The 25,590-nt window shown below is 38.8% G+C and overlaps 1 protein-coding gene across 2 annotated transcripts; it reads right to left on the reverse strand.

Annotated features, from left to right (window-relative positions):
* Positions 1-6,518: 6,518 nt before the first annotated feature.
* On the reverse strand, positions 6,519-24,876 carry SPAM1 (sperm adhesion molecule 1). 2 transcript variants are annotated; one of them, XM_017743790.1, is made up of 4 exons: positions 24,835-24,876; positions 13,099-14,281; positions 11,993-12,082; positions 6,519-8,076 (listed from the first exon to the last, which is right to left on the reverse strand). In XM_017743790.1, exons 2-4 carry the CDS (start codon positions 14,065-14,067, stop codon positions 8,044-8,046), a joined length of 1,092 nt encoding a protein of 363 aa, XP_017599279.1. In that variant the 5' UTR covers positions 14,068-14,281; positions 24,835-24,876; the 3' UTR covers positions 6,519-8,043. The 2 variants fall into 2 exon arrangements, with proteins under 2 accessions (XP_017599279.1, XP_008639191.1); XM_008640969.2 differs by having other exon boundaries at positions 6,519-10,196.
* Positions 24,877-25,590: the final 714 nt, after the last annotated feature.

Consider the following 25,590-nt stretch of genomic DNA (forward strand, 5'->3'; position numbering starts at 1 on the left):
GATCCTGTGCGGGAAACAGCTGGTCCTGGGCTGTGGAAGGATGGGACGGCCCGGCACAGACCTGCTGCCATGGGCGGGCTGTACAGCATCCCACACCCAACAAGGGGGCCGTGCTGGCAGCACTGCTTACGAGAGTTAGTAGGCTTCTGACAGCATCGATTTTGTAGGTTCATCATGTCTAATGATGGCAGTTCTCACACCCCTAAACTAGGACCTCCACTGTTCCCATAAAACTCTGCATGAATTGTGCATTGTATAGTGACAGACTTTCAGATCCAGGGCTTACCATGGTTTTATTTTGATTCTCCTGTGATAATTTTTGGAAAATCACCGTAGTATGACTCGTTTCCTCAAGAGATGCTTGTGATGATGGGTTTGTTTTGTGATCAATGGTGGGACATGTCACTTCACCAAAAATCTTCTGCCTGCACTGAATAAGCGACATTTAGCATACAGTCTTGCCACAGAGCACTAGAGAAAGGCTTGTTTTACCCATAAACACAGGGCTAACACTTCTGGATCCATCTGCCAGTCCCACAACTTGCTACTGAAATTTGATGCTCTGGAAAGCTTACAGTGCTGGTGGTATTAGTTGATGAAGGACATTCATACAGGTATAAAGGCACATACACATTTAGTGTGGATACCTTTACTATTGAAAAATAGCACATTCATCAAAGCATTTTGAAATTTAGTTTTCTTGGTCTTTTTAGAGACATAATTCAGCAATTTAGAGAATGCAATTTGTGACAAAACTTCACTAGTTATGGCAGTTGGACCACAAAATCTTGAAGCTCTCAAGAGCAGTTGGTTGTGGGCTAGCTGTAGAGGTAAAAAATATCATGGTTTTTCATGCCCTGGTTTTAGATACAGTCAAAATGACTCATAGTGTAATTCTAAAAGTACTGAGTTATTTCTCTTATAAATTTAATTGCATATTTCCAAAATGAAATTGGACACTGGAGCTGGCCCTGCCACCCAATGGTAATGTTAGGGAATTATTTTTCATTGCTTCTCTTAAATCTGATTGCTTTCCTCCAGATTTTATATTCAGTGGCAAGTCTCAAACAATCAAAAGAAGGCACCTTTTTTTTTTTTTAACCCCAGCAGCATCAGGTTTTGTTCTGGCTACAGGTAGTCCATTTCTCCTAATGCTGTTCCCTAGCACTGGTAGTTTGGGTAGAGTCAGAATTTTGAATGCCACTCTTAACACTGAGGCAGTGATAGTGTCTTCAGCAGTTTCAAAGCACGATATAGCTCTTGAAGTTTCTTCAAAATTGGTGGCAGAGTGAAAGGAATCAGGTCAGATCCTGCATGGAGGGAGAGTATAGCACAACTCTGCTGGTTTACGTGTCTGTGAGTAACAGCCAGATGGCGGCTCAATATGTAGATACATCCTCACCAGCAGCCACAAATGTACTGGCCAGTTTACTATTTACTCTACACCTAACAGGGGAAATCACTGGGGAAATGGGTGAGAAAGTTGACATTGATGAAGTGGGTTTTTCTGGTTGCATGGATAAAAGGACTGAAAATCACTAATCTTTCATTTTTCTGCTATGTATCTTGCGATTTTTAAAAACTTGTCCTGGCCAAAGCAATTACTGAATTTTGAGTGAATAGGTGAAATGTTTCTGGCTGCCTTAAAACTGATAAATATAAGAATTTCCCCCATCTCCATAAATCACTCATCTGGTGATGTGTAAAAGACAGTCAGTCCATTTGTGAGAGTGATTTCTGGGAATGAAGTGGTTCTGATTACTGCATGGGGGACAATTCACATAAAATTGAGCAGTCTCTATTTTTGCAAGAAATATTAAATTTTTCAATAGTGCTTGAGTCTCATAGTGATGGAAGTTTAATTAACAATATAATGTAGATATAGTAACACTGAGAAAATACATTTCAGGCATATCCTCATAAAAGACTGGCAGAAGATGCACAGATAAAGTCTAAAACATTAATTCAGTTGTACAATGACTGAAGTCTTTTATAGTGTTTGAGGGTTTGTCCAAGTTTAAAGTTCTGTTGTATTGTTCTAAAATCTGTTGCATCTTTTGCAAAACTGTATGATTATAAAAGGCATTCTTTCTTTTACAAACTGTTTGGTAATAGACTGTTTCATGTAAACATATTGCTGCCTTGCTACAATTAGCAGCTCAGAGGACATTTTTTTTGGAGCTAAAAGCTATTCTGTTATCCTATGTGGCTGTAGACAGACAAACCGCTTAATCTTTCTGGGAAACATTTAACCACTGATAAAGTATTTTACTTTTCTGTCTTTTCTATTGAGTTTTACACACAGCAGGACCAGTTTAGCAGTGTTATGGGACCATGCAGCACCCAGCTTATTGAGTCTTCTGAGTGCTCTGAAGGAATAGCAAAGCAGCTTACTCCATTGCAGAGACATATTTGTGCTATAAAAATTTATAAAAGTGTATCTTATGTTTCAGGTGACAATGGTGAGGATGCAATAAACACATGGTCAGCAAAATGACTTGAATCAACACTGCATATCCAGATCTTTCACATTTGGGGAGAGATTAGGTATTTGAGACTCAGATTTGTAGTTTGGAGCACTACCAAAAAGATTTGATCACATTATCTGTGATAACTTTTAAGCAAGCATTTTAGTGACAGCTGAAGATCATAGAATCATTAATGTTGAAGAAGACATCTAAGATCATCAAGTCCAACCTTTGACCGATCACTACCTTGTAAACTAGATCATAGCACTGAGGGCCACATTTAGTTGTTTCTTGAACACGTCCAGGGATGGTAATTCAACCACCTCCCTGGGCAGATCTTAAGGAGAACAAGCCTTCAGCTGAATGAAATCTCCAGAGAAGAGAGCATGAGAAGAGGTAATGTCTCACTGGTATATTCAGGTTTGTCCTGATATACCAGATATTTGGGGAAAAAACATGTAGAATCAGTAATTTCTGCTAGTGAGGCACTGCATTAGGGAGGGACTAGTCATCTTTTCTGTTTGTAGGCCAGAGTCAAGCAGCTGCATTGCTGAAGGGAACAGAAAGACTGTTGAACTTTACAGTGAAAGCCTTGTAAGGTATCCACCAGTGTCTGCATGTGTCATCTGTGCCCTCTGCTGGCTGCAGCCCCAGAGGCTCCAGTATGTACCCTAAATTCTTGTCATGCTCTGCTGAGGGAAAAGATGAAGAAGGATTTCTGTAAGGACTGTTATAGTGGCAGATTAAGGTTTTTAACTCAAAAATGCTGTGATTTGGATACCTAAACTTTGTATATGCAGTTCGTGCTGAAATAGTTCATAGGATTTACAGGCAGCTTAAGTCCGTTATTAGTTACTAGTCCAGTGTCCGCTGTTATTAGTCCAGTACCCTTTAATTACCAGCTGCCCCAGCAGTAAGGTACTTTGTGCTTTGTTGTGACATTAACCATATTATCGTTGTGGGAGTGGAGGGTGTCCTTAGCCTCCCTTTAAATGGATGGTTGTTTTTTCCCTGCCTCAGGAAATCATCACTTGACACAGGCAAGCTGTTGTCTTGCCTCAGCCTACTAGCAGCCTGAGGGAGCAGTGTGCTCCATGAGACTACCAACATATGGTATATTTCTTCTGCAGGATCTTGAAAAGTTCTGTTGAATAAATATATTTCCTGATGTGAAAACAAAGGCAGAGACAGGTGACTGCATGTTTTCTAGAGTCCACATATATATGGTGCTGAACACCACCCTCTGGAATTGTATGCACAGAGCCAAAACATTGGTTGAATATATAATGATCCACGTTAATTTTCATACAGTCTGTTTGTGTCTGATTACTAATCAATAAAATACCTTATCAGTTATAAACTAAGGCTTATACAAGCATACACCGAAAAATGTCATCTAAGTACTACTGACTCAGGAGAATTACAATCAACAGACCATGATGGTGGTAACACATTAGTGAACATAATTAAAGTTATTCCGTTAAGGATGCTAATATTGATAGGTGCCCTTTATCTTCTTGCCCTTTACTTTCTTGTATATAACAAGGGGACAACAAATGTGGGAAGCTTTTGCAGTGCTGAGTGCTAGTGACAGTGAAGAGTAGTTGCAAGAGTTTTGGAACAGCTACATGAAAGAACTGTTCTGTAAAGACCCTGATCCTTGACTGGTATACACAAAAGCTTAGAACTGATCTTGAATACAGCATGTTTACATCATCATCATCATCATCATCATGAAAAATATTTTCTTGCAGGGTTAATATTCAATGAAGTATTTCTAGAAAAACAGATAGGAAGGTCTGGGATAGCCACACATTGGGAATCATTTAGAAGTGGTAAGGGATGAAGTTAGACTAGTAAGCTTTTTGTATCTGTTTCCAGCCACCTATACAATGGTTTTCAGTAGCATAGAAGAAAAAATGCCAAGGAAGGATACAAAAAAAATTCATCTTTAGGAAAGATTAAATCATTAAATAAAGCAGTAATTTTTTAAGACACACATTTTGTATCAATGTTATTTTTTTTGAATGAAAGCAAAAGAGCTGGCACAAGCACAGTGTGAAAAAGTTTTTCAAGGAAGTTTTAGGTGTGTATGCTTAAAGGATGGAATTTAGTTGTCATCTTAAAAAGATCATCAGTTCTCCATGACCAAATAAGTTTTAAAATTATGTAACTGTCTCTGTGGTGGCCGGTGAACATACATTACAAGGGACAGAGAGTTTTCAGTAAGACAAGGCCCTAGTGCCACAAGAACCACTTTATGTTAGGGTGACCAGAAAGCCTTCTCCCAGGATGCGTGTTCTGTTCTGTTAATCTATCCCAGTTTGAATTCCCCGGTTGCCTGTCAGCCTCTACCCCTCGTCACTCTCTAGAGCTTCCCCATTGGTCCCCGTTCCCTGGTCCCACCTTTTCCCCACCCCCGGATAAAACTGTGAGTTGTGGGGTCATGTTGGTATTTGCCTCTGCACCCTTCGGCAGTGTAGCAGCAATAAATGCTCCTGGCAGAACGCACACAAATGCCCTTCTCCGCTCTTTGCTACCGACTGTAACACTGAACCCACCCGTGCGGCTGTGGGGGCACGCGGGACCCCACGGAGCCGGGCAGGGACAGTATTATGTCTCTGCTGTCTTGTTGTTTGTGTTGAAAAGTGATGGATAGGTACATGTAGAAATCTAATCTCTCTGGAAGTTGTGTAGTACATATTGCACAGGTCTGAAATCTTCCATACAATTCTTTGCTGATACCACAGGGTATCCCAGTGTGATGCAGGGAATAAAGCAAATTTTGCTGAACTCTTTGGGATTCTAGTCACATCCCGGGCTGTCTACAAAGTGATCTTACTGGCCTCTCAAAATACCTCTCCATGTTGTTATTTTTAACACAGAAAAGCAAAAAAACTAAGGTAAGGATTAAACTATGTTTTCATTCTGTTCATATTCTTTAAGTGCTACTTGCCATCTCTCTTTGAAGTACCAATATCTTTGTGTGTCCCAGAATAAGCAACACAATAAACTAGATCCAGATTATTCAGATAGAGAAGCAGAATTTCATTTAAAATTTTAGCAAAATATCAAAACATTGAAGGAGGGTTAAACAGCTTTCACTTAAACAGACCCTTTCATCAATCCCACTTTAGCATTTCCTTGTCCCTAAATATTGCCAGCCTGAGTTCTCTCCAGAAAGGAGAAATTCAAAATAATGAATGGCAATCAAAGTGAACTGTTCCTCTGTGTAGTGATTTTGGTTCGAAATATCCATTACTTACTTATTTTTCTTCTGTGAGATAAGAATTAGGAGAAAGCAAAAAAGACACAAAATTTAAAAGAATATAAAGAAGTTTATTAACAGAACTAAAAGGAGAAAAAAATAAGTAAGAGTCAAACTAAACCTTCAGAACACTTCTCTTCCCCCCACCTTTCTCCCTTCTTCCACTGACAACGTAAAAAGACAACCCTTGAGATTTTTTCAGTCAGTTTACCACCTCTATAATAATCTCTCAGTTCACTTAGGGAGAGGAGTCTCTCTTGCTCATGCTATGGAGACATCTCCACAAGAAACAGTTCTCTCATGGCTTCAATGTCACAGCGAGACAGCCGCCTGCGTTGGTTCTCTGCTCACATGTGGAAGTCCCTTCCCTTGACTTACAGCTTTCCCCAAAACTGCTTTTGAGGGTCCAATCTTGAGCTAATGGGATACCATTTTAAGGATGAGCTGTTCAGAAGCAAAAGGTTCTCTTCACCTGTCTCTGGGATCATCTTCATCTCTAGGAACAGAGGTCTTCTTCTTCCCTGGGAGCAAGGGTCTTCATCACTTTCATCTCTCTCTGTTCAAGCTTCTCACCAGATCACAGCTACTTCAACATTTGCTTATTTCAGCACAGGTACTTTTGTTCATGGCTGTGGTTTGAACGCTCCAGCCCCCCATGCTTTCCTGAAATTACAACAGGTACTCTGATGTATCATAGTTCATCACCATAGCTTTACAACAGAATTTCAGCTTCTAGGTTTGAAGCATCTTCTCTTTCTCCTCTCTTGGGATTTCAGCTCTTCCTTCTTCACTGACTTTTTGCCAGTGGTGTCTTTATGGTGTCTTCTTCACGTGCCTTCACCTTTCCCTTTCCTTTGACTTGGGAGAGGATTGATGTCTGCAGGTTACATCTGTTCTGGAGGAAACTTGCAACACTAAAAGGTTTAATCTCACCTGGGCCTTGCAGCTGGAATTCGCTTATCGCTGTTGGTCACCTAATCTCTGCCGGGCAGCGGCCTCAGATGAATTTCGGCCACACTAGGTGGGGGCCAGCCTGGCCCTCTCCAATTTAGGAGAACATAAGTTTGGCTTTGAGTATAAGATAGTCACCAGCAATGCAAGGCATAGCACCCCTTTCCTTCTTTTTTCCTTTTTCTCCATGGAGACGCATTGACTCCATGGTGACTGTTTATCATAGAATATAGGTAAGACAAATATAATACAGAGAAAAATAATACATTTGGAAAATACTGTAATTTAACACATAGACTTAAATCCTGAGGTCTGTAGGATTTAAAGCATGAATTGCAGATACATGTAGGTAACATAATCCTGAATGAACATTTGAAAGATGGTTGGCAAAGCATTGTGCATCAGAGCACAAGGTAGATAGCAACTTACACATGCAGCTTAGGAAGGCACAGTTTATTGCAATAGACTGCTTTCCTCTCGTCTTTCTTTTACTTTTCTGGTCCTGGCTGGTCTCAAGAGAAAAAGAGATGGGATCAGATGAACAGGTCTAACATATCAGTTAGCGTGTTCCTTTATCTTTACAGTGAGCCTTGGGAAAAGGCTGTCCATATTAAGTACCAGAAAGATAAAAATACTGAATGGGAAGAGACTGGTCTGTCCACATTCCCCGCTGCTTCACTTTCACTTCTGCAGTTCACTTCCTCTGCATCCATTGGGAGGTCCTGGGTGCTCTGTTTCAACTCTTCTGTGATTTTAACTTCTCATTCCTCCTTTTTTGGTGATTTTCTGCTTGAACCATCACAAATGTTCTGCTTGCTATTACCTTGCTGATAGTCAAAAGTATTCATGGCAAGACTTGTAGATTTTGTGAACTTGCAAGCTGTCTTACCACAAAGTGCTACAGATCCAGCATCTTTCAGCTTAGCCATGTTAAAACATTGTGAAAAAAAAATAGAATTTCATGTAAGTCATACAAGTTTTGCTAAGGCATTACCAGTGATGTTTCCAGTTTTCAGAAACCCTTTGATAGTTACCACAAAGGCAGTGCGAAGGGAGTTCAGGCACAGGCACATGCCTTTTCTTTACCCAAGATGAAATAACCAGTATCAAAGCTGCAGTGAAAAAAGCATGTTTTTACACAGGTGATCAAAACCAGATGGATTCTTTTGTGCTGAACAATCTGCTAAATATATATTTTTTATTCATGATTCCACTTGGAACATTAATGGCTGAAATAGCTTTGACTTGTGGACTTATCACTGTAAGTGGGATGAGCAAATTGTCACTTCCTCTTTGTAACTTGCTGTCCAAAAGCCATAAAACATTATTTCTCCATGTTAAGTCTAAAGGCTTCATCTATTTTTCTGCATCTCTGTTATGACCAACAACCTGAAAATTCAAAGAAAATGGATATAATATATGTTTTCTGCTAGATTAAGGAATGAACTTTTTATAAGTAAATGGCCACTATATTGAAATTCTGGTTATTTTCATTAGTGAGGCAGGCTGTATCTGTGGGAGGTGGTGAATTATTTATGCAGATCATGCCTAGCTCTAGGGAGATTTTTAATGTATCCATGCCAGCAGCCACTCTTCACCCATCAAAAGGCCAACTGTCTATTAAGCATCTGACATAATAATTTGAAAAGGTTATTTTATCAAATAAACTGAAGTTAATTGCTTTTAAATGCTTAAACTGACTATATGTTAATCATAACTAGACTCCTGATATGATACTGGGAGTAGTTTTCTTCTGAGGTATCTCTGCTAGTGTAACACTGCTTTTGGCAATGGAATAGTAATAAGCAAGTACTTTCAGTTCTGTCAGCAAACTGAATCAAAAAGGTGGTCCTGAGATTGAGGACCATGGGAAGTGAATAAAGGGAGGCTCAGGTCCCTGGTGACACTTATCTTTCTGCCTCCACTGCTGGGTTTTCCTAAGGAGCAAACTGGTTTCCACCAAAGAGACTCCTCAGGAAATAATAAGGCACAAAGTCCCATGCACAGACTTTTTTCCAAATGGTTACAGCCCTATCCAGTCCCTAGGGATGGCTGGATGGAGAAACTAGGACTGGTGACCAGTGCTGGCAGGGAATGCACAGGCAGAGCAGAGGAGTTGTGAGTACTGGCAAGACAAAACAACTGGAAACCGAGAAAGGGACATCTGCAATAAGGGAGAAGGTTTGTGAGAAGAAAGGATAAACTGCTACAGCTCAAATTTTAAATAATGAAGCTGTAATATTCAAAGTCAATGTTTACACTAAAATTAGAACCTTTTGAAGAGTTACAAATATATTTAACTAAAAGAAAAACTACAGGATCCCTAAAGGTTTTGTGAAAAGTGGAGGAACATTACATTAATCAGATAAATTTTATGCTGCAAAGTCCCACAGATCTAAAGTTAAGACAAATATTTTTAAGAAATAATTCCATTCATAGGGAATGAAATTAATTCTTGCATAGAGCATCAAACCTATCAACTTATTTTATATATTTAACTGTCTTAGCTTGAAGTACACAAAACAGCATTGTCAACAATTACTTTTTTCCAAATATAGTGGTTAAAAATGTAAACTGTAAAAGATGTTTCTTATTCTGGATTATCATCTCATATGGTATCGTCAGTATATATAGACCAATATATCTTTGGTACAAATAGTAGTTTTATAGAACTAAACTGAAGAAATACATTCAAGCTGAAGTGGCAGCTATGGATTAGAAAAGATTACCTGATAACAGATAAGACCATAAGCCTTTCAGGAATTATTTTGTTTGTTTGTTTTGTAAATAAAACCTTTAGAATTTCAAATATAGTCAGGGAAAAGAATATTCTCACTTTCATGGGTCATTCATATTAAGGTTCTCAAAAGCAGAATTAAGTGAAACAGATCAAACATCCTTATCTTATAAGATGAAGAACTACTGGAAGTACGAGTATCATTTTCTTTTAAATCATAGCTACTGGCAGCTGTAACAGTGTTACATTCTGCAGTTGTTATATTAAGTATATTATTTCCAGAGGTAGATTGGAAATCTTCTATTTCAGGATGTGTAGATATTGTCACCTTACTCTCAGAGGTAAATGAAAATGCAGATCTGTTAGGCAGGATCTTTTCTGCATAGGCTTCTATATAAGAAAGTGAATTTGTGGATATCTGAATGCAAATATCTTCTGAAATGCAAACATGGAGGTAATGGATGTCATTTATATCAGCTCTAGGTTCACAGCTGTGCCCTGCATAACAATGGCAATCAAATTTTTCTACAAATGTTTGCAGATCCTGATATGATGGTTGCCCTTGTAAAGTGTATTTTCCATCCTTTGTCATTTGAATTGCAATATTCTCAGGGTTCAAGTGAAGATAGTCACTGGAATTCCGTTTTTTCCGTGCACAAGCACCAGAGTCTTGGCATAGCACTTGGCTACATATTCTGGCTGCCATTGTGACGTTGATGAGGTATGGGGTCAAAGTCCTTCTAAGGTAGTTGTCCAGAGTTCTACAGGTGTTCTGTGAAAAGAACATTATACCTACACAGTTTAGTATGGAAACCACTAAAATACTGTCATTCTAGTAACAGTACCACAGTGTATATTTATAAATATCCCCTGAGGATTTGATAATAGCTATAACTTGTTGGAAGCAAGTGTATCAGAGAAGCTGTAAAATTCAAGGATCACAGCAAATTTATGTGGTTTAGTTGCTGGAGATGTTACAAAAAGCACTTAGATCAGAAAGCAGTTGTCTTTAAGCTTTCATTTTATCTCTGTATTTCATGTAGCTTTTTGAATCAGATGCATTTAAAGAAGTTTCATGAAGGATTGAAGTTCCTTTTTAAGTCTTAAATAGTTTGAATAGATCTTGGGAAAAAAACTCACTTCTTCAGCCTAAACAAATACTTTTTCTAACAAGTAATCTCTGTGAGACTTTTCAGCTTTCCCCTGACCTGAATAGCTTGGCTACAGGGTAGGGAGCTTTCATGGCATTTTTGAATGAAAAGAATTGTGGTCAGATGGTCAAATTGAAGGTATGCTAAGATAATTGATTATTCTAACTGATCATGAAATTCGCATATACTCTGTGCATTCTTGGCACAGAATGGTTTGGGAACTCTCTCTGTTTTTGACATTATGGGCATTTGCTCAATACCACATGTAGATAGACCTAATATTTATACCCATGGAGATCACTTTGGTGAATCTGAGATATATGTAGGTTTTTGGGGTTTTTTTAGGTTATATAAAAATATTCCAAGAAATTTTGATTGATGCAGAAGTGAGGCTTACAGTAATATTTCATTGCTGAAAGGCTAGTGACTGTGAAAGCTGTAAATATCAGGTGCGATTAGTGCACAAATACATAGTCTGACTGGGCTGTGGAGAGTTCTTGTTTTCTCACAGGAATCTCAAAATTTAGACAATAAAAGTTGCTGCTCATGTATGTTCTGATATTGAGATAATGGGCAGAAAAGTTCCAGGTGCAACTGATACCCTTTATCAAAGGGAGGTACATACAAAAAAGTCAAAGTGGGATGCTTTGGAGAATAACAACCTTACAGAGCTGTGGAGGTGTATTTGGCCATGCTTTCTGTAACAGGAGGTCTGGCAGTGATGAAGCATTTCAGTTCTTTTCACTCAGAAGACTTCACACGAGTCTTCCCATACAATGGTTTGTTATATCTAACTTGCCTGGTTATAAATGAACTACCTGGAAAGAATTATGAGAACATCCTTGTAACTGTTTTCTCAAACTATGTATTTCCCCTTCCTAAAACAAATTAGATATTTTTTCTTCTGACTCAGGTGTTTCATACAACGAAATTAATCAAAGTAGTACTTACAACACACAGAACAGGCTAGGGCTGAACTTTAACAGACTGACTCCTCCTAGTGCTTGAAATACTATTGCCAAGTGCACCATTTCAAAAAGCAGAAGGGTCTTTTAAAAATTGTTCTGGGCAAGCCCAAGTAAATTTGTCTTTACCTCATGACTGGAATGAAATGAAGATATAGGAATTCTTATATTAGTTAAACAAGTGCCAATTTGCATATGGTTATCATAGTAGCTTGTCCTGTTACCCAGAGCCAACAGTACTGATACTTTGAAAGACTGATGTCTTGTTCTGTGTAGTCAATGATGACCTTCATAAGCCTCAGGTGTGCTTGGGTTTTGACTAAAAGGTACTGCTGGCAATATGGACTCATCATTTGAAAAGCAGAAGATACGATATAAGTGATCATAATGCTTTACATCCTTTGAACTTTATTTCTCCTTAAAAATGTCGTAAAATAATTGATCTGGCATACCTTATTTTGTGTTAAATTCATATCACCCCAGATCACAATTCCAGAAGCACCCAGTGCAGCAGATTCTCCAATGGTATTTACCAAGTCATCCTGAGGGAAAATGTGCAAAGAATCATACAAATGTAAGTAACCTATAACATAAGGGCAAACGATAAAATACATATAGTAAATGACATAGTCGAAATAACTACTTTGAAGACAGCAAGCAATAATACACGATGCAAATGTCGTGCTCTCAATTGCACAATTTGATCCTGGGATTGGATTGTACAGGTGATGCCAGCAAATGTTGCCAACAATATCCAATTTATGTATGTCATCAGGTTAGAAAAACAAGGCTGTAAAGCCGAGCCAGTGGTTAGGCATATGACATACACTTCTCCAACTATGTTAAGGCTTATTTTGCTGCATTGCCTCCTGGCTGCTCAGAGTTGGTAGCAACTGGTTTCAGTAATGCTGTGGGATAAAGATGCTGGGAAGCACAGCTTTTTGTTTGTTTTTTTTTTAAACTTAATTTCTTCTACTAGAAAGTGCTAAAACAGAAAAGTAGCAACAGAAAGAGCTTTCAACAATAAGAATCTCTCTTTTTCAGAGAATGTCTCTGGTCTTTTACAGGTTTCTCTGGGAAATTTGTTTCTGTTCAACTCTCCTTTTAGGGACAGCTATTAGCCCAGTCCTAGCAAAATGTTAAGGCCTATCTGGGATGGGAGAGGACTATGATAATGAAAAAAACAATGAAAAAGCAACTTATTTTAGGGCACAACACAAAAAAATAATTAATGTAAAGATTATAGGATTTAAATTTTTAATTATTATCCCAGCAGGGCCTCTTACAGCACCCCTTGCTCCCTGAAAGTATCCACAGGGACAACACTTGCTAATGCTCTATCCAGAATATGGGAGAGCACCAGATACAATGCCATCACCAGGACCACAGCCTCTAACTTCCCCTTCCTTATAGGCTGGAACACCAAGAAGAGATTCCCCAAATTATACAGAATTGCACACTTTTTTCTGATACAAGTTAGTATAATTTGCTAAATAAGTGTCAACTGGTAATTTCTTGCCATATAAATTTGAACTATTTCTGGTCTAGCTTCACTCACCTCAGAGAGATATTCCTCATGGACATCTGTGAATACTGGACGTGTATATACAAAAACTGGAAGGGGATTACTAGCGTTCGAGACATAGGAAGTTCTAATGGCTTCTTGAACTCTGTTGCGAACAAAGAGTTGAGCATTTCTGGAAGATTTTAAGGCTGTCTCTAGATAGATAGATGGATAAAGTGCTGTGCTTTTCTCCCACAACCAGTTAAGCTCATTATTTCTTTCTATTTCAATATCTAAACAGGTTCCTGTATAATTGTGTGGCTTTTGTTTGTAATCATAGTTATAACAGTCTGGAAAAAGGTAATATCCCCACAGACGATTTGGTTTCATTTCTATGCCCAGCTTCAAAGTTTCCAACATAAATGATTTTGCTGCAGATTCAAATTCCATTTTAGCTATAGTTCTGGCTTCGGCTTCTGATAGACTGAGGTCTCTCTGCAGAACTAGCTCAATGGATTCCTGTCTATAAATATCTTTTGATCCCCAGTTCCTTATCCACAGAGGTCTCCAGTGTTCCCAGTCAATGACAGCCAATCCAAGCTGTTCGTCTGAAGGAATGTAGAACTGGATGTCCTCTTTGGCTTTTTTTAAGTGATTCTCCAGCACCGAGAGTTGAGGGAGTCCTCCATTGACTGTCTCTCCTGTGACTTCATTTATGTAAGGGTAGTAGCCAAGCCTGTCTGCATAGAAGAGAGTGATGTTTTGCCCAATGGATGTCTTTAGTGTACTTCCAATTAGAGAAAAAATATTCATGTCCAGCTGCACTCCAAACTTTTCAGTACAAAGTTCTGTAGGAGCATTCCAGATAGAAAGGAAAGGTGAATTAGAAACAAGTGGAGGAGCTCTTATGTTCAGAGATGAGCAGCAAGAAACTAGAAGAGTGGCAAACACCACACCGGATGCTACAGGATACATACAGGTAACACAGATGCCAAAACTTTGCATTTGTCTTACAGTTTCCATTGTAGCATGTACATTAGGTGCTTCTGATCAGACAAAAATTAAATGCTCTCTGGGCGTTCAGAAGGTTGGCAGTCTGTCAAAAACTTTACCGTGCAATGTATTTCTTCAGATTAATACCTATTAAGCAATATTCCTTGGGTGTCAAATAGAGGTGTCCTTTTTACAGGGCTCTGTCATTTCAGGCTGCAGGAAACTTTTCAACAACTTCTCAGACCTAATGCAGAAAAAGAAGCAAATGTAAAGTAAGAAATGATACATATTTAATTTCTAACCTTGAAACAAATACCATTTCTGATTTTGAATATATTGTAATGCTTGAATACAATTCCCCTTTGAAGGAAAAGAACAGTGTACAACCATAGAGAAATAAACTGTACTATTCCACCGTCAGTTTTACATCGAAAACTTAGATGTAAAAAACGTAGATGTAAAACTGACAGTGGAACAGTGTTCAGTGGCTCATGGATCAGAGTGAGCGTGCTCAGTAGACCTCATTGTGCCAGATACTGATGTCTGTAAAAATGAGCAGTTTCACAGTGACTTCTCTTAATCAGTAATGTATATGTAATATTTCTCACATACACCAAAATAAAGTTCTAAGCCTTAATTTGTTAATTTTACAGAGCCCTTAAGGGAAGATACAAGATAGCACAAAACAAACTTGGACTGTTTTACACTTGCAAAAAACCAATCCATGGACACTCATTTAACTCAATGAGGTATCTGAAATATTGTAGGCACTCTATCTTCTGTCCAGACCTCTTTTAAACAGGCTCAAACAGCTGTGTATCACCTTGGTACATGGCCAACTATATGTTACTTCAGGCCGTTTGAGATACACAGATTAAGTGGCCCTGAGTCAAAGTCTGCCCAGGGGTGTAGTTCATTGGAAAAGCTGAGGCTGCCCATACACCCACAGTGAGCAGTCATATTTAGGGGTGATAGCTTCAGTACAGGCTATGAAAAGAGGGCTTTGGTGAATCGATGCCGCGTTTATTCCACAGTCCCTCGTGGAGATGCTTAGGCGGTACTCTGCTAGCACCTACGCATGAGTACGATCTCACTTTTGCAGGTAGTCGCGAACAGCCACTCACACACACAGTCTAAGCATGAACCAGAGATGAAGAAGTGAGAGGGGTTCTCTGTATGTGATTCTAAGGCATTTAATGAAACCAACACACTTGAAAGAAGAAGGGACAAAGAACCAAGAATGAACAGTGCGCATGGTTTTAACTCGAAGGGTCCCAGAGGTGAGCAGAGCATCAGAAACCAATGGTCTGAGGGCTAGGGGGCAGAGGCAAGGGTGAGTGACATAACAGGAGCCAATGGGAGAAGGGATGGGAGGGGGGAAACAGTCAGTGACCAGTGGAAACTCGGTAAAGGGAGAACTTTCTAGCACAGTAGTTTAGGGGGAGACCATTTTCAAAGCAACGTGAGAGGTGTAAAGTGGACTTTGCCATTGCAACAACAGGCATCAACTTTTACATAGAATCCCAGTAGCTAAATCATTCCTCTGTGCAGTAACTCCTAAATCCACCTTCCTTCTGATTTTGAAATAGTTCAAACCTGAATCCATCACTTTCTGTAGAGGCTTCGTGATGAGGCAGTAGAGTATGTAAGGATTATACAAGAGTGTACATGAAAATATAGGGGGCACCATGAAATGGGCCATGGAGTGGCTGACAGTGTAAAATCTCTAAGGACAGACTCAAAAAGAAAACAAAGATTTTAGTTTGTATTTATTGAATTCAGCCAGGAGTAGAATCCACAAATCTTTGTATAGAATCAGCAGATGGACTGAAATCTAAATGTTCAAACAGATATTTCATCATTCCACAGCTGCTGATGTGATAACTAAAGAAACCCTGCTAAAAATCAGTTTCATAAACTAGACTCAGATCATAGATCCATCACCAGGAAAGAAGGTATGGCTCTGTTCATTTAAATTGCTTCAAGAGCAGCACCTCATTTGCATGGTATCTGCTTGATGAAACTTGTAGAAAACAGGTCTGCATGCATTTCCCCCAGCTGCCCAGTGGTGACAGCAGGAAAAAGCCATCTCTCCTCCAAGCTAAACAATTTTGGGTCTCTCAGCCTCTCCTCATATGACAGAGGCTATAATCCCTTATTCATCTTTGTAGCAATTTGCTAGACTTGCTCCAGTATGCCCATTGCTTTATTGTACTGGAGAGCTCAGGGGTGGACCCAACATTCCAGATGTGGCATCATCAGTGCTAAATAGAAGGAATAAACACATTGTTTTATCTGTTGGTGGTGTATAATCCTGTTAATGCCACCCAGAAGGCTGTTGGCCTTCACTGCTGCAAACATGCATTGCTCAATCCAGTCAACTTTGTAGAGCCTAATATGCAACTGCATTCCAGCCATTCAGCTCACAAGCCTGTACCGGTGCATGGGGTTATCCCTCTCCAGGTGTGGGGCTTCACATTTTCTCTTGTTGAACTTCATGAGGTTCCTGTCAGCCTCTTTCTCCAGTCTGTGAAAGTCCCTCTAAATGGCAGCATGATCCTGTGGCATATCAGCCACTCCCAAGTCTGAATTATCTGTAAATTTGCCACAGGAGCACTCTTCCCCATTGTTCAGATAATTAATCAGGGTGTTAAATAGTATTGGACCTAGTATGAAGCCTTAGTGTACATTACTAGAAACAGGCTTCCAGCTGGACTTTGATGGGCCTCCAGCTGTGCTTCCGGGATTGATCACAACCCTTTGAGCCTGATAGTTCAGCCAGTTTTCAGTTTCACTGTCCAGTTATCTAGCTTGTACCTCATCAGTGAGAATGTTACAGGAGACAGTGTTGAAAGCCTTGCTAAAATAAAGATCAACAGTATCCAGTGTTCTCCCCATGTCCACCAAAGCAGTCATCTCTTTGTAGAAGGCTGACAGTTTGGCTAGGCCTAATTTCTTCTTTGTTAATCCATGATGACTACTTGCAATCACATTCTTGTTCCTAATGTAAATGTTTTCCAGAATTATTTGCTCTCTCAACCTCCCAGGGTTTGAGGTGAGGCTAGTCTGACCAATCTATAGTTCCTTGGATTCCCTTTTTTTAACCTTTTTAAGGAAGGAGTTACATTTGCTTTCTTCCACTCCTTGGAACCTCCCCCAATCACTGTGACTATTCAAATATTGTCAAGAATGACCTTACAATGACATCAGCAGCTTCTTCAGCACAGACCGCTGCTTGCGGGCACATACCATTATGTCGCTGACACTTGCATATAAATAAATGTCTGCATAAATGTTCCTGATCCTGCTTGTCCTTTGCTACTGGATCTCCTGCCAGCCCCACTCAGCACTAGGCCCACATTTTCCCTTGTCTTCTGCTGCTGCTATACCTCTAGAAACCCTTCACATTGCCCTTTACACATCTTGCCAGATTCAACTCCAAGTGGGCTCTGGCTTTCTTAACCACAATCCCAACAGCTCAGACAGTGTTTCTTGTTCACTTGTCCCTGCTGGTACCTCATGTGTGCTTCCTTTTTATGTCTGAGCTTGGCCAGGAGCTCCTCCTGCCATTTATTGATTTCCTGTATGGGGAGATTTTTGAGCTTGGAAAAGGTGATTCTTAAAAATCAATCACCTCCCAGACCCTTTTCTCCAGGGCCGTCTCCCAAGGAATTCGTCCAAGCTGATGCCTCAAGATGCCAAAATATGCTTTCCTGAAGGCAGTGATTATGATCTTGCCATTTTCTTTGTTGCCTCTTTTCAAGATCCTGAACTCCATCTCATAATCACTACAGCCAAGACCCAGCCTTCACCTTTCCTGTTTGTAACTGTGAGGTACAACAGAGCATCTCTTATGCTGGCTCCTGCATTATCCTGAGTGACATTACCTGAGGGAATACAGATGGAGACTTCCAGGACAAACTTAAAGAATTCCATACTGGAATTCTTGAGAAATACATTTTCCACTTATGCAAATACAGCTTATTCAAATTAAAGAAATTTTCACACATAACCAGCTGATATACACCAGCATTTGCCAGGACAGTGATCTTTTATGTGATTGGTTATGTCATAAGAAAGTGGGATTGCCTCAGAAAGAAGCTGTGGGAGTAGTTTGGCTTTTACTGTTCCTCTGGCTTTGGTTATAAGAGAGTTCTTGCCCCCATTGAAGTCAGAAAACTACAGAACATAATTTTTATTATTTTTTCCCTGTAAGCTTTTTTTTATGAGTAGATTTTAGTAATAGGCCGACTTGATGTAAAGGAAAAGAGGAAAACATTGTTTTTAATATTACATTTACTGGTTTAGCTAGAATTCTTTTATTATTGGCTAATCTTGCAAAGTTAAATTTAACTGATTGTTGGGAAATGGTTTTCCTCCAAATCTTGCTGTGATTTATTCTGCTGGGTATGAGTTAATAGATTATTTTATGTGATAGTTTCCAGTTAAAAGGATTGCCTTCATCTTGGCCTAACAGTGACAATTCTGATAAATGTTATTCTCTTCAGTCTCCTTGATGTCAGTCTAAGTGAGCTGAGTCATAAAGCTGTCCTTCTCCTTGTCAAAAAGTCAATTTCTTTACAATATATTAACACTAATTGTTTGTGGGCTACCTGACTTGAAGTACATATTGATGGAGCTAAGTGCCTTTAGTCTAGGGAAAAAGCTTCAAATTTAGATCGTCTCAAATCTGTTATTTGTAAAGGTTAAGTATTACAGGAAATCTATTAATTTTCTTGGTTTAATTATTACATCATTTTTCACAGCATAAACTGGACTGCAGAAACACACATGGTTGAAAGTGCAAGTGTGCTCCTGTGTTTTGATAAGGACACAGTCATAGATTTGGGCATGCCACATGTCCCTGAAAAGGTGGACTCTGAAAAAGTTCCCCTTGACCAGAGACAGTTTGAAAACAAAGGGGAAAGAAGTACTATACATACCCTTGAACTTCACACGAATTGATGTTGTTTGTTGCCCCACAAGTGGATGTTGTATTGCATCAAAAAGCATTGGTTATACTGTTTGGCTTATGTTCAACACCTGCCACTAAACATTAGAGGAATTCAGCTTCAAGGTTTTGTATGAAACTTAGACATGAGAGTCCATGCTCAGCCTTGATATAATTACTGATATAATTACTTGATATAATTACAGATTAATCTGACTTAGTCAAGTCAGATCTGCTAACATTAAACTTAAGCCAATAAACAAAAAGAGTATCTGACATTCTTATGTTAATAGTGTTAGTTACACTTACTGAATTTCAAGCAAGTCTGTAAAATCTTGCACTTTCACTTTTAGTTTGAACACACGAAAGCAGGCATGCTCTTCATGACTTCTGAGGCAGAAGGTGTTACTGAATTGTGCTATCTTGTTGAACAACAGCATGTAAGAACACTTCTAGTGCTAACATCATCAATGTAATTATAATTTTAGATTATAGATTACACATTTCTCGTGTGTTTATTAACTGTTTCTTTCATTGCCAACAATATGTTATTACCTATTAATTAATTATATAATAACAAAAAAAAAAAAAAACCTATGTGAAAATTGGCTGGTCTTTTCCCTATGCCACAGAAAATACGGATACAGAAGTCAGCATGTAGAACTGCAGTTTTGATGGGACAGAAGAATCTAGCTCTTTAAATCTTTGCATTTAAGTCTTTAAATGCCTGAGTCTGTGATGTAAGGTACGTGGTCAAATATGCAGATAGGACCCGAATATTAAGGATTTAATCCTTATTCTCTTGTTTTCATATAAACATTAGCTACTTTACTGTAGAAATAACTCTTGATGTTGCAGACAAAATAAGGTATTAGACAGTGTAACTTAAGTTCTCAGGACAAGTATTTTCCTTTATCTGAAGGTTATGAGAACATAAAGTTGTACAGATATCTAAGGACACTCAATTCTAGCTTCTGTGAAGAGCTCAGCACTGATTAAATCCTAAGAAAAAAATAGAATAGACTTCTGAGGAGCAGAGGAACAAACTAAGGGTATATTAAATTAAATGTTAACATATTTAAACTTGGTACAAACCTGAAGGAGAATCCAAAGCATTTTTTAAAGTTACCAACAATACTGATACAGCCATACACAGTTTCTCTAAATAGGATCAAATCAGCCCACACTGCTGGGAAAGAGCTGTCTGAGGTCAACACATAGTTTTTATAGATCAGTGGAAAACAGTCAATGTGTCTGACATCTGTCCTGCTCTGTCCTTGGGTGCCCCAGGTGGTGCTACTGTAGGAAATGGCCCCATTCCTTTCCATTCTTTTCTGGAGGGGGTCTTTCTTCTGGATGAAGGGAACAGTATCACTGTTGCGACTTCAAATTAAGCCCTCCTGCTCTTTTTAGAGATGCATATTCTGGCTAGAGGCTGTTTATTCATCGCAAACAGGTGTCAGGGTCATGAAACAGCCACAGAAAAAAGGAAAGAATAATGTTGTAGTTATGCTACACACCCCATTTTCATCATTTGGGCATTTCTTAAAGAGGACGCAATGACATTCAATTAACCCAAACACACATGGGTGTTGTGATGATAACATTAACATTTGTGAGGTATAGAAAGCTCCACAAAAGAAGGTCCACCTCTGGAAGTATGAACTGTCTGTGCTACACAGCTGATGGCAGGTTTAATCTGTGAAGGGTGATATTTGCATGGAGGATGTAGCCTCATTGTTACAAGTGCACTAAGCTTCACTTCTCTGTGAAGTCAGAATTTTTTAAGCACTGATCTTGACAGTGTTTTTAAAACTCCACCCTCATTTCAGTTTAATCTTCTCAGTTGGGCTGAGGCAACTGTTAATGAGGCCACATAATGAATTGTTGAGGCTGAAAATGCCTCAGCTGAAATAGAGGAGAGGAAGGGATTTTTATGATTAGGTACGTGAACCAGCAAAACTGGCTAGTTTAGTCAGCATGTCTGGTTTAAAAGATGCTTATCAAACTACACCCCAATGCTGTGGCTGTCCTTATCATCAAGAGCTGCCAAGTCATTTGTTTCATCATTGGTTGCTCCCATTCCTGAGTTCCGTTTCTGAGCACAGGGCAATGAATACGTGAAGACATGAAAAAACCTCCCTAAAAAATTCTGTGCCAGAATTCCTGACTGTTGCCTGTGGAAAAAAAATCAAAATATGCCAGTGATGTAAAGGTCACGAACTGAGCATCCAGATTGTAGACAACCCTCCTTAAAAATATGTATGCAAAAGTAGTCAAACAACTTTTTAATTATTTAAATGAGTTAAATATATGGTTTTAACTCATTTTATTTAAATGAGTTAAACTACAAGTTTTTACTATTATGTCCCAATTATTTTCATAGTCTTATGATGACTGCTGCAGTGTTCCATGATTACTTTCACATATCAGGAAAATCTCTATTCTCTTCATTCTCATTGTTTTTCTCTTGCAAGTTCTAATTCTCGATTTTATAAAAATTCTTAATACCGTAACAGCCTGTTAATTGATTTTCTGATTTGGTTTTTAGCAAGTTAGCCAAATAAATTATCTGAATACATTTCTGAGAGTACTTGGAAAAATTTCTTTTGCTGTATTATGTATAAGTAGATTTGGCAGAACGCAAATTTTGTAATGACAGTTTCCATTGCAGAGGAATTGGGGACAAAATAAAGAGTCCATCATGTGTGACTTTGCAAAGTATTCCATCTCACTAAGATTGCTCTGCAAAATGTTCACTGTCTGCTGAATCTCTAGTATTTTGTGGCAAAACGAGTGCAAACATATTCTCTAAAGCAAGAAAAATGCATTACCAGTCAATATAGTATTTAAAAAATATAACTGTATATTTATCACAAATATAGATTGACCACAAATATACATATACAGTTAATTAAAGGTGAGAACAACCTGGAAGCATATTTGGATCACTGTACTACGCCACTGCTATCCTAATCTAAATTATTGGGAAAATCACAGCCCAGTTTTTAAAAGCATCTAGTGGTTTTCTTTGGTTTGTTTTTAGTCAAATATGTTTTTCACTGTATTACACTGAAACCTCTTGAATAATTCTAATTAGAATTCAAAAAATTCAAAAATTTTTTGAATTTTTTTGAATTATTCAAAAAAATAAACACAAACAGAAGGCCCAAACCTGATTTTCTTTGGGCTTGTATATTCAGCCTCTTCTTTGTTCTGACTACTTCTTGTAGTAGGTCAATTTTTCATAGAGTCATAGAATGGTTTGCATTAGGAGGGACCTTTAAAGGTCACCTGGTCCAACACCCGCCAGCAATATTACTTAAGATGCCCAATGTCAGATTTTCTGCAGCATCATGTGTTCCAGCGTAATTTTAAATTTTTTTGGACAGCAATATTTGCAAAGAGCTCTAGTGTAGATCACTGTGCACGTTGCAGTACAAGAACAGGCTTCCTAAGCACTGTACTAGATCTTCTCAGGGTGCTCTTCCAAACAAGAGAATGTTATACCTACAAGTGTATAGACAGTATCAAAGGCCCATAACATGGAGGATTGTAATCCACTATTAGTAAGCACTTCATCATCATCATCATCTCCCTTATGAATACTGTTTTGAAAACCAGAAATCTGACCTGGACATAAAAATATACATTCTTGCCTTCTAAGCCAACATGCAGCACAGAAATAACTGCAGTACATTTTTATACAAGCAGGTAGCTTTTCACATCTGTGGTAAAAATGTATTTCCCCTTCAAGAAACTATTATACTAATCTAGGAATTATGAAAGAAAAAAACCATATCTACACTGTACAAAAGTAACTGCACATTTGGAAAAGGTGAGATTGTTCTGGAGAATGTCTGCAGAAGAGACCAGGACAGAGTTCTGCATAATGCTTGAAAGTATTGCAGTATTAAAATTAACACAGCAGTCAATTCTGTATCTGAAACTGTTTGACAAAATTGTGCTGGTTTTTTTAGAAAAAGTAGAATCCTCAAGAAAGATGATGGTGACTTTCCCTTTCAAATATAAGGGAGCAGAGACATCCCTGGGATAAATTAAACCTGCATGGATGAAATTGTTCCTGGGTTTTCAATAGCCACGCTCTATAGTGTGTGCTGCTAGAGCAACAGGAGGGTGGGTAGCGGGGAGGAGGGGTCCTCAAAACGAATTATCCATAGAAATAAATACGCATTATTAACCTCCGTACCAGTTTGTACATTAACATATGTCTTCACAGTATGCAGTTTCAAGTTCTCTTCTGCAATATCTGAATGCTCTCTCTTTTTAATCTTCCTCTCCTGGGACTGTAATTCATTCCATATTCCTTTCTCCCACTATTGTATATAAATAAATAAAATCTGACAAAAATACAAAACTGCAATAAGGAAATAAACCTTGCCTCAAGAGTAATTTCTCTTTCCTGCTGTGTCTCTTTTCACCTGCTGTTCCTTCACAGCCCTCACATACCCTTTTGTTATTTTGATAAACCTACTAATATTGAGGAGCTGGTCTAATTGCCACCCATCCCTGGAGATTAGTGGGAGAGATGGGTAAACAGATGTCAAAATCTCAAAACCAAAGTGAGTACAAAGCTATGCAGAAAACCAGTGATTTATGAAGGAGGCATTAGCATTATCGAGCATTGTTTTGGGAAACGGGTATGCAGAGAATTAACAGTTCAACTAAAAAGAAGAAAGGAGTGCAGTTTGGCCTGCCTGAGCAAGAACATTAGCATAACCCTTGGAGAAAGCCTAAGGAAAAGGATTTACAGTGCAGGAACTGAAGTCAGGGCTTGTGGCTCTGAGCAGAGGAAATGAGTTCTTTTTGTTTGGACCTGCCATAGTTAGGGTGGCAAAGTTGGTGCTTTCCCACACCTGACCCCACCACCACTTCCGAGACAACCTGCAAGCCCTCACAAACTTTGACTAAACAGAAACAGTTAGGTCTACTGGTGTTAAGGTTAAGAGACCTTAACATCTAACATATTGAGAGAGTGAGTTTGGACCACTTTCCCTGGGAACTGGGACTTGGACAGTGTGTGCCAGTCAGGCCTGTCTCTTGGTGCCCACATCCTCATTCAGATTTTCCCTCCTGGGAGGCTATAGTGAACACCCATGCCAGCCCTCACCTGTGTGGGATTGCCCAGCACGTGCTCCATTGCTTACATGCAACTCTGACTCAAACCTCTTGCCTCAAGTACTTTGTGGATTGTCTTGCTTGCCTGTGGCTTCATGTAAAAAATAACTATTACACTGCAACATATTATTTACCTGAGTTGAAAGGCTGAAAACATGCAGGCATCTTTTCATTCACACCTGATTAGAAGCATTCACTAGGGAGAAGTAACTTCATATTAAATTTTCCTGAGCATAAATTTATACCAATAGATTCCTAAAGAAACAAAAATCCCTATTAGCCTACTCTCACCTGTAAAGTAAACCTATTCACACCCCCTGAGAAAAATTGCCTAGACTAATGACTTAATCTAAAAAGCTTGAAACAAGACTTATTTAAAATAAGATTGTTTTAGCAGTTTTGTTTGTCTGGAGACATAGATTTTACTCAATACCTCTGACAGCTATACATGTACAGTTAATAAGTAATTTTTTGTGTGTGTAATAGATCAATGAATCATTGGTATTGAAAAAAAAATACACTGAAAGAGAAACAGCTGATAGTGTCACACACAGTTCAGTGTATGTAACAGGTAAGAGGTTATTACACCTCATGACTCCTGACAATCTTTCTGGAAAGTCCTACCAAATTTTACCCTCCCTCTGTAAGATTTGCGTATAAAAATAGTAAAAACTTAAACAGCATAAAAGTAATCAGTAAATACTTACCTCAATGATTCCACAGGTCAGGGCTTGCTGAAATGAATGAACAAGTGAGTGGACAAAATTATTACTCTTGTCTAGAAAGGCAGGGCTCTGGCCCAGCCAATTGGGATTTGTCATTTGGTGAAAGCCTTAGGGTAATTATAGGATAGTTGATGAAAGGTGTCTCCTGACACAGCTGATTGCGGTTAAGTAGTACAAGTATTACCCATCAGAGGTCTTGCACCATGTTCTGTAGTTTACTGAACTAATTCTTTGAAAGAGTTCCTTTTTTCTAAAAAAAGAAAATACAGTTTGACTTAATTTTGCTTTTCAATGTAGCAGGGATTTGTCCAATGGAGGTAAAAAAAATGGGGTGGGGAGAGCAAAACCATGTTCTGCTTTGCCAGAATCTAGAGTATCCCCAGGTGATGCATTCACACAGAGTGTGAAACAAGGTCACAGAAGAGATCCTGTGCTGGAGAACAGATACCAAGATTGCCATGCTCGGAGGTCACTGAGCTGAGTGCCACATTTGACCCTCTGACTGTCTCACAGAGATTCAGGCAGAACCACTGGAGCTTTATAATTAAACAACCAACCAATCTCTCATTAAACTCCCAGCTCTGATTATGCTCACGCAGCATTTTGGGTTGGTTGAGGGCTTCCCACACCAAAGGAATGGCAGGCGGTGCCACACATTAGGGTCATTTTTAGCTGTGGACCCTCTGTTATACTTTCAATATTGCAATTTAAAAGCTATTTTTCAACTTCCCTGGCATA

This window comes from Corvus brachyrhynchos, unplaced genomic scaffold (assembly GCF_000691975.1).
Source record: "Corvus brachyrhynchos isolate BGI_N302 unplaced genomic scaffold, ASM69197v1 scaffold29, whole genome shotgun sequence".
NCBI classification, from domain to species: Eukaryota; Metazoa; Chordata; class Aves; order Passeriformes; family Corvidae; genus Corvus; species Corvus brachyrhynchos.

What these genes read in the sequence shown, in the direction of transcription:
- SPAM1 (XM_008640969.2), bottom strand. Translation starts at nt 14,067, where the DNA reads ATGGAAACTGTAAGACAAATGCAAAGTTTTGGCATCTGTGTTACCTGT. An exon ending in ATGAGGAATATCTCTCTGAG is followed by an intron (nt 12,083 to 13,098) that starts GTGAGTGAAGCT and finishes ATTTTCCCTCAG; the next exon opens with GATGACTTGGTAAATACCAT. An exon ending in TGAATTTAACACAAAATAAG is followed by an intron (nt 10,197 to 11,992) that starts GTATGCCAGATC and finishes TTCTTTTCACAG; the next exon opens with AACACCTGTAGAACTCTGGA.